Source organism: Manduca sexta, chromosome 3 (assembly GCF_014839805.1).
Source record: "Manduca sexta isolate Smith_Timp_Sample1 chromosome 3, JHU_Msex_v1.0, whole genome shotgun sequence".
NCBI lineage: Eukaryota > Metazoa > Arthropoda > Insecta > Lepidoptera > Sphingidae > Manduca > Manduca sexta.
The window spans coordinates 1,341,960-1,358,545 of record NC_051117.1 but is presented as its reverse complement, the minus strand read 5'-3'; the positions used below and the strand labels follow the sequence as shown (position 1 = coordinate 1,358,545).

Below are 16,586 nucleotides of genomic sequence, written 5' to 3'. Positions count from 1 at the left end.
AGTCTAAGGAATCTAAAAAACATGAACAAGGTACCTGTGAAGCTAGTGATGAATCTTGTAATAAGGTTTAAGTCTCATTGTAAATTTAGTTTTTGACATTCCTATTCCTAAGACTGAATTTTATAATAAAATAAATATTTATCTGAATGTGGTGTTTTTCTTTTGTCTTTTCTTTGAATATTTTTTGTAAAATATTAAAGTTATATAAAATAGAAGAGAAGAAAGACAAGCAAAATGTTTGTTTTTGTTAAATAAAAAATGTGTTATTATCTTTTATACCTATTTTGTTATTGCTCTTAAAAAATGTCAATGATTTAATTTAATGTACGACGCTACAGCCGTTTCATTATTAACTAAATTATTTTAATTATAATTTGGTATACAAATTAACTCCAACGATTAAACCAAATAGACCATGGTCAAGGTATTCATTTTCAATAAATATAAAACCCTAAAAACGTAGTCAAATCATGCGAATAAATCAATTTATAGATATTATTATGTTGTTCGACCCTGAACCAATAAACAGTATAAAAAAAATATTTAGTCCTTGTTACAACAAATAAATAACAACTACGCTTCTTGTTTTCCACATGTATGCATGTATTTGTGTATACTTGTACCCAGGGCCGTATCCATTGTATCCACCTTCTGCGGGAAACAGTAAAAATAACTCATTAAAGCTTTGGTGGTACAGTCGGGTGGAACCTCGGCCTCCCCTCTATATACATCTATGGGTACTGCGCCTAGTGTGACAGCATTGATGGGGAGATGGGGACACAAAAAATATATATTTTATCTGAATATTACAAGAACGTGAATTTTAATCATTAAACATATCTATTTATCCCTTGTACCTATTTGTTTACCTTTGAATATTGCATATATAATCACAGTAATAATATAAAGTGTTTGAATACTGTAAAGACTGCCGCGGTGGCGTAGTTGTATTGCATGTCCGGTACAGCAGCGCTCTGGGGTCCTGGGTTCGAATCCCGGGTCGGGCAAAGTGATATTTGGGTTTTTCTGCTCAGTATCAGCCCGGAGTCTGGAATTTGTGCCCGATATGGCGTTAGGCTCGCCCCCTATCACATCATGGGACGGAACATACTTGGCGAAAAGTGGGTGCCCTAGTTGCGCCTCTGCATACCCCTTCGGGGATAAAATGCGTGATGTTATGTTATGTATGAATACTGTAAAATTTACTTCTACAAAATATACCTATGAATGACAAATCTTAAAAATCCCAAGTTCGGCTCAGCATGGACGCAAAGTTGATGTATATAAGTAATTATATGCAATGTCTGGTACACCGTACAAAAACACATATTAAGTTACGACTCCAGAACCGGTCTGACTCCGCTGCAGGTTGCCTAGACGCTGTAAATGTAGACCGAGTGTCTTCAGATTTGTGTTTCATTTAAATAAAAAGTTAATCGAGTTTTGTTCTTGAAAAACATAATTCAATACCTGTGAGTCCATTAAAAAACTTCTAGTAATTAATTAATAACATTTTGTCACTTAATACTTATCGAATACTTTAGACATTGAGACTAAACCCTGTTTTAGTAACTTATGAAGAATTTAAGGTATTGGATAAGTATTTTAAATTATAAACATTGTAAACTACGTATAAATTATGTTATTAACTGCAAATGTTGTTCTGTTACTATTTAGTGTATTCAAAAAGTTCCCTTATTCGTTATAATTACTTTAATATTATCAATAAAATTATGTAACAAAACAGACTGTGGAAGTTATTTATTATTTTGAGCTACGCGAATATTGTATTCAATTACAAAGAAAGTTCTAGTAACAATTATCAAATAATTATGTGAAACGAACCTAAATATAAAATATTGAAATAAAAATGTGTATAGAAAATGTACTTATATTATGTCGTATGTACCTACCAATAATTGTAATTAATTTAGATTATTTGATTAAAACATGTAATGTTTGTATTGTATTTTGGAATGTGTGTGTTGACGGTTAAAAATCAAACAAGCTGTGGATATTATATAGCAGGAATATTTATTAAAATATAATAATACAAGCAACAGCAATTTGGTCAGTCTTCTCAATCACATACATACATGATGCGTATACATTATGCACAGGGACGCAAGATCTAACACACGGTGCACGGTTTTCTTCGCCTCTGTGAGTCGATCACTTCTGAGGGCCGTTAGCTTCGGCATCGGCTGCAGGCTCCTTAATCTCCTTCCTAACTGGTCCAGTGTGAGTAATAGGCACGGCCCTCTCGTTCTTCGACACTGGAGGGACTCTAGGAGCGATCACAGTCAACACGCCGTCAGAAGACAGCCTGGACTCCACGGTATCGGGATCACAGTTCTCAGGCAGCGCATACCTTCTGGTAAACTGGCGAGAAATGTATCCGTGTTCATCCTGCTTCTCTTCATGTTTTCCTTCAACAATAACGAACCCGTCAACAGTCTTCACGGTAATTTCTTCGGGAGTGAAGTGCTGGACGTCAAGATTGACTTGGAACTTGTCCTTATCAGCAGTGATGGTGGACCCGACGTCACGAGCGGCCAGAGCCAGTTGTCTCCATGGTCGGAAGTAGTCCCTGGATACCGAAGGCGCCATAACAGCCGTCAGTAAGTCGTCAGGAGTAAGCGCTAATCCAAAATCTTGGTCGAGGAGGCGGCGGGGCTGGCCGATCAGATACGGGAGAAGCGACATTGTTTTATTTTGTATAGTTAAGTTGCTTTGCGTTTGCACTCAAACAATGCTTTGTACGAATGAATTAAATATTCGCCGGCCGGCGCGCTTATATACCGCTGCAACGCGACATCTAGTGACGAATGGAAGGGCCGAGAAAAAACGCGATAAAAATACACGTTTGTGATAGTGTGCGTAACGTAAGTAAATACTACGTGTAGGTATGTGTGTTTCTCAGCTGTTTATTGATCGATGTTGGGACGACGGGCAATGCTCGTGTGCATTCTGGATTGTTCCCTGCGTCCTTGAAATGTAATGATAAATAGGGATGTATTATTGGTCAATATCGACTATTACGTAAAATGAATATTATGTTATTTACGGTTTTCGTCGAATTTTTTTTTTATTTTAATGATAAATACTTACCTATTCCTACAAATGAATGTACCTACTTCAGTTTTCTTTTTAAAATACTTACCTAAGTATTTAATTAGCTATTAAATTATCCCATTGGCGTATTCAATAGAGAGTAGGCGTAACATTTTTAAACCATATTCCAGAAACGAATTAACTTTGACGAAAACAGTTCTAGGGTATCATTATTCTGAACGAAAACATTGAAATTTGAGATTAATTTTGTATAAGTCCGCCGATATCTCCGGTGATGCTGCGGGTAAAAACTAATACATATATTATCGATTACATAGCCAAAGTTCTCTTATAAAAAGGCATTATAGTCAACTTGCTCGTAATATGAATAAATATTTTTTTCATATTTCTAACCGGTCAATCCGCATTTCTTGTCAATCTCTAAAGCAATTTACTCGATTAATCCGCGACAAATTGCATGTTTTATACATGTTACATTGTTGTCGTAATTCTATTGTATCCTGCACTTAATGCAATTTTAAAAAGGTATATAATCTAACATTATGTATCACGTATGCAGTTTTATTGTACCAAAATTTAAGCTGCTTGCAATTTCATTCATTCGTATAGGCGTGGCATTCTATAAAGAGCGAGCAAAATACCGGAATACCGGACCAAATTAAGAACTTCAAAAAATCGGTATTGTTTTACAAACCGGGTTACCGGTTATTTTCGGTATTTTATAAAAATAATTAGTACATGTTTTTGTTAATTTAAAGTTTATCCTCAAAATTTAAGCTGCTTGCAATTTCATTCATTCGTATAGGCGTATATTCTATAAAAACGAGCAAAATACATGCTTATGGCTATATTGCTTCGCCTTCGCAGTGCGTAGACGTAGGGCCGTTGTGATTGGCTAATATTGTGATACAACTTGAATCTAGTTGGCTGTCAGATTAACAAAGCTGAATAAACAGCAAGCTGTCAGATAAACAAAGCTGAGAAACATAACAGGGGGAATAGATGTAAAATACAACCTGTTTAAAAGCCTTGAGCTGCCTACAATAAAGGCCTGATATTTCATGGCAATTTCGCGAGGTTTACCGAAAGGCCGAAATTGTCCTTATTTATCCTATCTACAGCTGCGGACACATAATCGACTTGCTCCTGAGAATAAATTTGCAAATCATCAGCATACAGGTGGTACGCACATTGAAGATTTTGTGTTAAGAGGTTTATGAAGATAGAGAACAATAATGGGGAGAGTATGCCGCCTTGAGGGACGCCACGGTCTATATCGCGCCAGCTAGACGAAGAATCGTCTAGGCGCACCAACTGTTAGCGTCCCTGAAGATATGACGAGAACCAATTCAGTGCCGTGGGCGAGGTAATAAGGTGGGAGAGGTTTGCAAGATGAATGTCGTGACTGACTATATTGAAGGCCTTGGAGAAATCAACCAAAGCCAAAACAACGAATTTGGAACATGCCCGCTCTAATATCGCCAGTCACTTGTTGTGAGCACAAGCCTCGAGAGAAAAGGAAGAATGGATATGGGACGGAAATGATTAGCAAGTGATGGGTTAGGGATTTTAGGAAGAGGGATAACAATAGCTCTCCGCCACAAAGACGGAAAGATACCAGTGCTGGGAGGCGTTAATGATGTGGGACATGATTGGTAGAAGTTGGTCCAGGATAGGGATTATCATGCGACGACTGATGTTGTCACAGCCAGTGGCACTGGATTTAATGGACAGGATGACTTTTCTTATTTCACCTAATGGCACAGAAGAACAATGAAAAGTATTAATGTTAGGCCTGGATAGACCCGCTAAGAAATCCATGGTACGACGCCTAGTTTGGTGATCAATCATGGTAACAGATGTGAAATGTTTATTAATGTCATCCAAACCAATAGTCGCACCGTGGAGATCTATGATTTTAACTTTGCCAATACCCAGAGTTCCGAGGAATCTCCAGATACTGGCTGACGAGGAAAAAGAAATATTACTGAGAATGTGTCGGCGTTTAGCATTACGTACCATCTGGTTACACCAATTCCTTGCAACCTTAAAAAGGCACCAGTTCTCCTCCGAACGATAACTTCTGTACTGGCGAAAAGCCCGATCCCTTCGTCTCATCGCCATCCTTACCCCATGTGTAATCCATGGTGCAGGAGGACGTTTTAATTTAATTTTCTTTAAAGGGGCATGGGTATCAAAGAGTGAAGTGATAGCGCGGTTAAAAATTGCGACTTTATCGTCAACAGAGGTGGCTGCCAATAGGTGATCCCAGCTAAAATTAGCAGCGTCTCCTTTCAGCTTATCCGCATCAATGCGACCAAAACTATGCAAGTGCAATCTTAGAGGGGAATTTGGGAGGTTTAAGGGCGTAAGACATGTAGATGAGATCATGGTGAGAGAAGCCAGGAGCAGAAAATTGACCGTGGGAGAAAACAGAGGAAGGAGCAGAGGTGAGGATAATGTCAAGCCAAGTGTCGTGACCATCCATATTATGGTGGGTGGCTTGCAGTGGTAGGACATGCAGTTTATCAGAATCAAGGACAGTAAGGAGTTTACGAGATCGGGAAGAGTGGCTGGCAAGTAGATCAGTATTAAAATCACCCATGATGATGTGATGAGCATATTCTGATCTTATAGATCCCAGAACTGTTTCCAGACTGGAGAAGTAATCAAGAGATGGGGGACAGTAAATAACACCTAGTAAGGTTTTCACTCTCTTGACCCCCAAACCTCAGGAAACAGAAATTTCGCATAAGCAGAATAAGAAGCAGAGGAAGATATTACAGTTTTATATTTCATGTCGCTACGTAAATATATAGCGACTTCGGCCCCTCTCCTGTCCACTCGATCATTTCTAATCAAAATGAAACCAGGGAGGGGGTAAAGGGTAGAAGGAAAGTGAGGTTTGAGCCAGCTCTCAGAAATCAGAACGGCGTGAACGTTGGCTTACGAAAATAATCTCTTTTCATTCAGTCTTTAACTAATTACTAAGCTGTCATTAAAATTTGAAGTTTAATTACTAACTTAAATGTAAATATATTTCCTATTTTTCTAATATTTGTTCAAATACCGGAAATACCGAAAATACCGGAATACCGGAATTTATTTTAGGCCAATACCGAAAATACCGGTTTTAATAATGGTCCGGTATTGCGACCCCTACAACATATACACGTACCGATAGACGTGGTAAACGTATCTAATATCTATACCTACTAATATTAAAAAGATGAATAGTTTGTTTGTTTGAACGAGCCAATCTCAGGAACAACGAAACCGTTTTTCTTTTTTTTGTTCACTAATAGGAAGCTACAATACTTCTGAGGGCTATGTGTTACTACTATCTTGGGAAAATATTTATCCCCGAAGACCTTCATGCGGGCCGGGCGGAGCATCATTAATATATTTAGATGTGTTAGCCTATAGTACACGAGAATCCATTTTATTTTATTTATTTTGAGAGTTTACAACAGATAACACACATTACATTATTTTCACATATTGCAGTACAACGGCAGAAGAAAACTATGTTTCTCTACTTACAGTAAACTACAGCATGCATCATAACTTACATGATATTAGTAGATTTTGAATTTTAAAGCTTATTATTATTATTGTCATTTTTTTTTTATTATTATTTCTTAAGTTAATATAAATTTGCATGGTTATCTTTAGAGTCCAGCAATAAACTGTTGAATGTAGACATGGTATTGCTAAAGATATCTAAGTACTTATGTCTTCCGAAACAGTCGCTTTGTCATTATATTTAGTGATGAGTCTGACTAGTGGCGAATGTTTTCCTAAGTTGGTTCGATACCGAAGAGTTCTGAGTATTGGGCATGGGTAACGGGGAATTCTGCGAGGAGATTGATATTTATCTTCAGGTCGGGGCAGTTGATGTGGCTGTTGAGGAGTTTATAAAGGAATTTTAGGTCTGCGAAAGTACGACGAGTTTCTAAAGTAATTAACCTGAAGTGTTCAAGTCTTTTTGTGTATGATGATAAAAGTTGTGATACAAAAACTTTTAACAATACGTATTCAATGAACCTTTCTCATAATTGGCAATAGCAATTCTGAAATTACATGAATCGTAACTTATTTGTTTTGTACGGTCATGGCTAACTGCATCGGATGTGCACTCAGCATCCGCCACAGTTCATTGTACTTGCATCTAAATATAGTGTTTGCGTTGCTAACCAGTCTAGGTCCGATTCAGTGCATCAGGATGCGCTACACATAACTACATATTAATGTTATTCACCAGATTTATTGTTCAGCTATTAGATTCTAGCTTTTATGTGTCATTGGATTCAAATGTATTGTTTATTCTAAAGCAAATTTATAATCTTGTTTCTTCCAAGATGTATTGGCATTTGTCTAGTTGATTCAAAATTTTGGTGGTGTTTATTGTTGTTTAAAAAATTATCGTTAATTTTAAGGCTGGAACATGTATGACCCTGAATTCTCAATCTAGTGATGTTATAATCAAATTAAAATGACCTTAATGAGAGTAATTACTTTCTCAAAAAGTACTTATGTTTTAAATTTATGTAAGTATATGTTAGATATTTTATGTATCTACAAGAATGGCATTTATTTGTAAAGTATAATTGTGTGGATACCCTCAGTATTTGCAATGCATATCTACCTACCTATTCCGAAATACTTAAGCCTAGTTAATTACCTAAAAATAGCGTTATTCTTTTGGAACGCGTTTATTTATCTTCGAAAACTTAAAATAAAAATTATACTTAATGGGTTTAAAGTTTAGGTCGATCTTAAATTGTATCCATCGTTCAATAGATCTACACCTAACTCCATATAAAATTATACCTACTTTTGTTAATATTACGAATTTTAAGAATTCACCAGTGTGTATGCATATCATATAAATTATGTAATTATCTACCTACTAATGCGATACTAATACAAACCAAAGTAGAATAGAAATGTAATCCACCGCAAAATCTGATATGTAATTTTCTATTTGAGTGTAACCTATCAAACGGTCATTGGCTTTTATAATATTGGTGTTGAATAATTTAAAATATTATTACTTATCTACTTAGTCCTATTGTTCAGTAATTCCCCCAAATTAAAAGTAAGGAAAAGGTATTCCCAAATTGCGCTTACAGTATCTTAAATTAGTAAGTGCATTATAAATTAATTTATAATTTAAGATCACGACTTATAGGTAGGTACAAAAGCATTATGTGGCTCGCATTAAAATTCCAAATAACAGATGTGTAGTTTCGGCCTAAAACATATAAATGCCTATGGAAATCGAATCCAAAATGTCACAATTTCGGTAATAGCCAGGAATTTGGTATTGTGCCCGGTAAATGGTAAAAGGTTGTACCCTAGAACTTGGGACCTAACATGGATGGCAAAATGTGGATTACACAAGGCATCTGCCCTATAGTCTCTTATAATCAAGGCGTCTTCATCATCACTCATAAAAAGATAAAAGCTTGATGTCTTTCTATCCAAGATTTCTATCCGATGGTTATATCCCTTTTGTCTATGGCATTTAGAATTTATTATCTGAGTTTATTACAGATGTCTTTGCAGATGTATTAGTCTATGCCTTAGATGACGACTGACAGTTGTCAGTTTGACATTACGTTAATAAATATTTATTTTTTCGTTTCGTATGCAAATGCTTATATTTCAGGGTCTGAGAGTTCGTATTTGGTGAATACTTACTGAAAATGGTGAATTATTGTTGCGTTACTGGGTGTGGGCGTCATAGTAGAAAAAATAAGCTATTGAATTATTACTGTTTGCCAAAAGAAGTAGAAAGGTACAATGTTTTTTATTGTGTTAAGTAAACGATATGTCTGTGAAATTACCTAAGGCCCTAATAATGTTTACAGGCAAATCGTATGGCTGAAAGCGGCCAGCAGAGAAGATTTATTGGCAAAAAAGCCAGAAATCCGTATGAAGTATTACAGATTTTGTTCTCGTCACTTTGCCCCTGCTAGTATAAAGAATAAACATTTGTGCTCCGACGCGGTTCCCACTTTACATCTGCCTGGAAGCTTGAAAGAAGGTAATATAATAGGAAAATATATACAACTTTTTTCTTAATATAATTTAGAAAATATTGTTTACTGTTATTGAGTATATTGGATATAATAGTGTTTCTCTGATGTCATTATTATGTTAATCACTCCTTTCCAATAATATAAATAACAGTTTTAAATTGTAACAACTTTTATATTGACTAAACATTAAGTTGGCCACAATTGCCCATATCACTTTGTAAGGTACAGAAAAAATATGTGGACACACACCTATTTTAATCTATAAGCAACATTATTGAGGGCTGTAAATAAAGCAAATTCATGCATGTTTAAAGTCTTAAGTAGAAGTTTATGTATTGACAAATAAACCAAGCTCAAGTTATGATTTAAGAGTTTGTTCTCAGCTGATTCGGCACTGTCAAATAAGAATAATAATAAACACTCAGCTTTCAAAAACTGTTACATAATGAGACTTAATATATAATTTAAGCTGACATTAATATTGGTTCACTAAATAATGACTATCTTAAAAGACTGGCCTTAATTCAACACAGCTGATATCAAACTTCATAGCGAAATGTGAGTTGCATCCATTTATACAGCCCTAAATAATGCAACACATAAATTCAGTTTATAATGCTTTTGACTTAAGTGACTCATATTTATTAGTCTTATCCCGTTTTTACTTCTTGTTCTTATTGGATGTTTGTTAATAGTGCTTTCTTCTTGTCTACTGCCGGTTATTCTGTTAATGTTACCAATTACAATTATGTTTTTCAAGAATTTATGACAGGTCAGTAGCATTTTGTTGTTTAGTCTGCTGCGTCGGTGGATGCTTAAACTTGTATTATAGTCTAAGTGTGCTCATTACCTGGTATATTGATTGTTAGTTTTGTAAGTCTCTGAGATGCTACTTTACTTTTTTCAATATCATTTAGTTTCTCCTATGAAATGGAGATTTTTTTTTTGTATTCCCTAATTTCAATTCCTAATCTTCTAACCATCTCATTTGATGTTGTTTAGTAGGTCTCCAAGTTTTAGGAGTCCTTGTGCTTCCAGTTTCTTAAGGTTTTGATTTACTGTCTGCTGGTAGTTAGAGGGTGGCAGTCAGACTTCCTCATGATAACCGCTGTCCAGATCGGGGAAGGTGATGTTTGTGGTTGTGTTGAGATAGTATTGTACCTGTTTAGCTTCTGATTTCTCCTATGTGTTTTTGCTATTGTTTGTTGCAGCTTCCTCTATCAGATCATTTGATCTTTTCCATTGTAATAACTCTAAATTGTTGTTGATCTTATTTAGTTATGTAAGGGCTGTACAATGTGGTTACCCATATTATTTAGATAGAGTCTATTTGTTGACCCTTTCTTCTTTAATTTGTTCTGCGTGGTGTGCTTTGGTCTATTACTATCAATTTGTCATAACAAATGTATGCTTCATTGCCTTTTATTATTTCTTTTTTCTGCTGTGCTTTTAACTGTTTCCTTTTGAGGAGAACGTCTTTTGGGTAATCGTCACTCACATATACTTTTCCCAGAAAGAAATTATTGTTTTTTAGGAGTTCAATTTTGCGCCATGCTAATGTTAGCGTAATTAGTATGGGTCTTTTCTTGTTGTTTTCTTTTTTTCCCAGTCTATGTACTTTACTTATTTCCCATTTATCAAAGATCTCTATATCCGCTTTACTGCTGACACTATTGAGAGTTTCCAGGGTTAATTCCATAAGCTCAGCATTGTTGGCCTCTTTTTCCTTCACTCCATGAAGAATTATGTTGTTTTTCCTGACTTCCCTTTCCAAATTCTGAACTTTATTTTTTAATGTAGTGACTTCTTCTTTGAGTTTCAAGTTATCATCAGTGAGGGTTCTCATTTTTCCGTCAAATGTGTCAAAAAGATTTTTCTGAAGACTTTCCGCCAGTTTGTTGTTTTGTTCTTTTATTTCCATTGTCATTTCAGCCATTTTTTCCAATAAAATGTTAAATTGTTGATCCATTTTTGATTGGGATATGATTTTTACCAATTAGCAATTTTTATTTTTGATGTGGTATCTTTTTTGAGATGGTAACTCTTATTATGAGATTTTATGTATAGCAACTGACATTCAATTGTCAGAAAGTAGAAACAACACTGTTCAAATTGTTCGTTATCGGCACTTGCACTATTTTAGTCTTTTTAGAGTTATAGTTAAATATTTGTTGTGATTTGTTAGAATTTCGATAGCAGTGCACTTTAACAATATGATTTCGACGTATTTATAGTCATTTATACGCGATATGGCACAGAAAATGTGATTTTTATTTGCAGACGAACTACACTGTATGTTAACTTGACAGCTGTCAAACCGGAAGTCCAAGCTTAAGCTGTCATTTAAGAACTTGTTTAGCTGAGTCCGCACTGTGAAACAAACAAAACTTAGCTGTCAAATTCGGAAGTCACATATTGACTTAAGATGTCATTTGAGCTGATGTAAATATAGGTTCACTAAATACTAGTGATGGCAATTGATAGCATTTAATTTTTCAACATACACAAATTTAATTTTTTCACCATACCTCAAATACAGTTATAGGTTAGGTGTTAAAGAAAGGGGTGCTCAAAGAAGGAAGTTCTATGTTATTGGAGAATATCTATTGGAACATATTTGAACGGAAAAAAAAATATTTTATAATCTATTAATTCAATTTTGATCTACATTGACATGGATTTTCTTGAAAAACACATAAATACATGTCTATGCAAACATAAATCCAATTTGTCCGCAGACTGCAATCTTCCGCCAAAAATAGCTACTCATACTCGCTTATTTGGATATGGACTTTTATTATGCAACGCGGCAAATTTGAAACCACTCTATGAGCTGCGAGTCGAGCTCGCTGACAACGCCGCGGTTTTACGACGATCCACCAACAAACGTTACAGCAAGCCAACAAAATATCTGGTAAGCTCACTCATCAATCACACCCTTAAAATGTTTCAACTCCTAAAAACAATTTAATAAAACATTTTTTTAGCAGTGACCATCCTACGTGTGATGATAATGATGATGATGAATAAAATAACATTCTAGGTGAATCAGATGATGAGGAGCAGGTATCTCACGAGAACATTGTGTGTAATAGCTGCCACAACACTATATTTGGGTTCCGTACAAGTGCATCACATGTGCTGATTATGATCTCTGTCCCAAGTGTGAGATGCTGGAAGTCCACTCAGAGCACTACCTTATCAGGATTCCCAAAAAGATGAAGTTTGTAGGTGTTCTTATTTTGTTTTCTTTAAATCATATTGAAATTGGTTATTAATATTATCTAAATTTATTATCATCATTTAAGTCTTCTGTAGAACTTACACCCCCCTTCCCTCCCTAAATATTTCCAGACCAATATGTTAGAAGCAGCCTTGATACAGTGAGTTAATGCGACCTTTATTTTGATTGAAATGATAATTCACTTTTGTCTCGATTTATTCTTAATAACAGTTTTTAAATTATTTCTAACTTAAATTAGCATTGTAACCTTAAAACTATGTTTTACAGAAACTTGCTGATGATTTGGCCAGACGATGGCAGAAGTTCTTCAAATCTGAACATGTCACTCCAGACAGCAGTGCTATCATTTGTGAAGAAAGCAGTGATGATGAACCCATCACGAAGTACGTCAAAAACTATGATACCGGCATTGAATTAACTGAGGAAATAAAGAATAAGATACGTAATGAAGTGACAAGAATACTGGACATCCCATTGAACACTCCAAATCCTGAAAATAAGAATAAGAAGAAGAGAGTAGTTAAGAAGAGACCAGCACCAGAAGTAGAGGGCAAGTAAGAAACAGAAGATTGATGATGCTGGAGTGGTGCCAGAGGTTGCGTTTGCTGATGTTAATGAGTTGAATAATCAGGCTATGGATGTTAAACTAGAGATACCTGAGACATTTGTACCAGTTCCTGTAGGTTGGTATATAAATTATGTAATTCTGATTTTACTGTAGTTTTGTGGCTATTCTGAGTATATTCTGTTATGATGGTCACTATACACTACATATCATACACCAAAATCCTCCACGGTCTTTTTTAAATGATGCTTCATGCTCATTGTAAATTTCATTATTTTTTCATTATTTCACATTCAATCCAAAAAATAATAAGCGTCAGATATGGTAGATTTTACTTTTTCGTTTGTGCTTCCTTCAATAGTATTCTAACTTTATTCTAATTTTCCTGTCCACAGAAATAACTAATTATGTATTGTTATTACAGAGCCTCAACAACCAATGCTGCACATGAAAGTCAGTGATGACCTCACAGAGCTCATGATCGAAATGAACGACCAGAAAACTATTTATAAGTTTTAGGGATGGCCACTTTTTTTTTCATTTAAATGTATAACGTGAATAATTGTTTTATCAAACACAATAAAAAAATATCCTCATCTAATCATAATTATCTTTTTCTTCCTATACTGCCAGTGCACTCCAATGTAGGGTCAGCAACAGACTTTTCAAGCCGTGACCTAGTAGGGTAAGCGAGGGCTCAGGTGCAAAGAAATTGTCGCCCCGGCCCAGTATACGTTATAGCGGCCGTAACCGATGCGGGAACTCGGATGGGACAAAAAAAATGTCTGACTTAATTCTTTGGTAAGATGCTTGGATAATTTAAGCAGGTGTACATCACTTAAAGAGAGATCTTTCAGCTAAGCTCGGCTATAATTTCATGGAAAATAATTGCAAGTTCCGTTTGAGGTTTAGGTACAGTTTTAATATAATACATATATGAAAATGTCCTTAATGTTTTCAAATCATTTTACAGGTAGACCCCTAAACTCTTAAGAGATCAAAATCTTACATAAAATGTTGATGGATCGGGAATCGAACCCAGGGCAACTTGCTCCACAGCTGCAATTAGACCATTGATTCCCCAAATGATGCAGGTGGTCACCCAGGGTCCATGCGAAAGTCATGGGAAGTCTATGTTGGCGTGACCTGCATATTCTGCAAAACTAGCATATTCTGGGAATTTGGTAGAAATTTAGGTACAGGGAGTCAATCGGAGTCGGAAAAAAATTGAAAGTCTATGGGGAAAACTTTGGAAACCTCTGCATTAGACCAGGGATACGAAAGTCGCACGAATCACCATCATTCATTTATCCCTATTCATAAAAGATACATTTAGATATAAGTGCAACAAGAAATAAAAAATCCAAAAGGGTATGTTTATCAATAAATTTTCTCAGTACCTTTTCATAATAATTTATTGATTTATTTTTTATGTTAGGCAAGGACATACTCTACGTTTAAAGTTTTCTCTCTTTCCGCCATCTGTTAATTTCAAACTTTTCTCTACGTTACTGGAGTCTGTGCCAAACTCAGAGGTGCCAAATGTCAAAACTCAAAATTGTCAATAAACAATCATTTGGCTTGACAAGAGAATTAATGCTGAGACTAATATTTTTTATTTATAATTTTAAGGTTTTATTCTAGTGAACATACTAAAAATGTCTGTGGCCCCAAGTCCAAACCTTCTAAATATCAATGACTGTATTATGGTTCCATTTAATGCGAAATAGTGGGAATTTGAGAACACTTACTTGGTTTACCCCAAACAGCAGTACACATAGTGTACCCGTTGGACAAAAGTAGACATAATGCATGAAGAACTTTTAATATCTTTGGTAGAAAATATACCGAAATATATAATTATGACGATCCCCGCTATCACGACGACCAACGTCGCTCAAATATATGGGAAGAGATAGGAAACACTATGAATGAATCGAAGTGGAGAAAGATTCGCGAAAACTTTAGGAAAGCGATTATGCTTCGACAAACCAAAAGTGGTCAAGTGAAACATTTTAAACCTATTCGATTTTCCAGGGAGTTGAGTTTTATCAAACCGTACATAAAAAAAGAGCATGAGTCCATGACCAATCATTCTTTGGTAGCAAGCGATGATGAACAAAGCTACTTAACATCACCACCCTCAACACCTGAACCTCCAGTTGTCTCAGCTTCATCATCTGTGACAGCAAAGAGCACTACCAAAAAAAGAAAAACAGTAGAAGCACCAACAAGTTCTCAATCTATAGAAAGCAAATATTCTTATAACCTACAAGAAGACGATCCCATAGTCTTGTTTTTTAGAAACCTTGGCCAAACTGTGCAACAATTTCCACCTGATATACAAGTACGAGTGAAAAGGGATGTGTTCAATATTGTCAATAAAGCAGAAGAAGAATTCATTCAAAGAAATGATTCCTACAATTCAAACATTACTGAGTACTTCTATATCTCAAAGCATAAATAAATATCTAATAGCCATTGATAGAGTTTATTTTTCCTATCCCTGATGAACACTCAGTTGCAAAATAATTAAACAAACTCAAAACTTGAAATAATATCTGTAGTTGTATATTAAGTCTGATGAAAGCATTTTTATTTGTGTATCAATTAACAGTTTTCAGTTTATTTCAGTGAAGAAAAAACATTTTGATAAGGGAACAAAATTGTATGAGCAATTTTCAAATATGGAATTTGTAACTAATTTGAAAGTACACCAATCTTTGCATTTCGAATATTTAAATCAACGTCGCAAATTGCTACTTCTGAGGACAAATTGGAGGGATTTTTTTCGTCCTGAATATGAATACAAATGAATAGAATAGACTCCGCATTCAAATTTTAAATTATTTTTTATACACAATATAAACACACGGGTAAAATGTGGGTAGAAAAAGTGATTGGGTTGTCAGATTCATTATTTTTCGTTGGCTTGATGTCGTATGTAAGAATATAAAACATAGCCTGATAACAGCTGTCAAATGTGTGCGTGCGTTTGCAAACTACCAAACGAATTTGGTATGGCGATAGTTTAGAATTCTGTAATGTATATAAACTTATTTTTATTTCGAGAAAATATGTAGCGATACTTATATGCTGGACAATCTCTTCTCTGCGGGCGAAGCCGCGAGCACAAGCTTGTTAAAAAGAAATATAATAGTAATAATAACAAATAGTAGAAAAAATATATTTAGTCTTGCAACCCTAATTCATGTTACTAAAACGTGAACCCATAGAAATGGGATATTTGTTTATTTTTCCTTTATATTGGATAATGAGTATTGTTATTAATTAAAATAACTGTAAAGTATAGGTTAAATATACGTTTAAACATGTAGCGAAGGGGCTAGACGCCATAGTGTAGTAAAAAGTTAGGCCAATTGTTAATATTTTTTTAAGCATGGATTCCGAGGATTCCCGCTCAGGATCGTTGTCCCAGGGCACTAACAGCCCGGCACCGACGGTTTCCTTCAGCTTAGATAAGGTAATTAAATATATCCTTCCCTATTAATGTTTATGTATTCATTATTATATTGCTCTTCGAAATAATTGTAATTCATTTGCATTTTGATATTTTTATACGACATCGTCCCATTGTAATATACATTAAAATTTAATAAGAATCGTTCAATAACTTTCATTAATAGATTAGTAG

At 35.0% G+C, this 16,586-nt stretch overlaps 1 protein-coding gene and 1 long non-coding RNA gene across 2 annotated transcripts; one reads left to right on the top strand and one right to left on the bottom strand.

The window, feature by feature from the left end:
• Positions 1-2,011: 2,011 nt before the first annotated feature.
• On the bottom strand, positions 2,012-2,785 carry LOC115456039 (protein lethal(2)essential for life). Its single transcript, XM_030184890.2, has one exon. It carries the CDS (start codon positions 2,704-2,706, stop codon positions 2,173-2,175), a length of 534 nt encoding a protein of 177 aa, XP_030040750.1. The 5' UTR covers positions 2,707-2,785; the 3' UTR covers positions 2,012-2,172.
• Positions 2,786-8,679: 5,894 nt separating this feature from the next.
• LOC119189600 lies at positions 8,680-13,533 on the top strand. The gene is made up of 5 exons (XR_005112509.1): positions 8,680-8,878; positions 8,952-9,127; positions 12,166-12,349; positions 12,634-13,049; positions 13,356-13,533. It is a non-coding gene; the product is annotated as an uncharacterized LOC119189600 (long non-coding RNA).
• Positions 13,534-16,586: the final 3,053 nt, after the last annotated feature.

Coding starts and splice junctions, on each gene's coding strand:
- LOC115456039 (XM_030184890.2), bottom strand. CDS start 2,706: ATGTCGCTTCTCCCGTATCTGATCGGCCAGCCCCGCCGCCTCCTCGAC.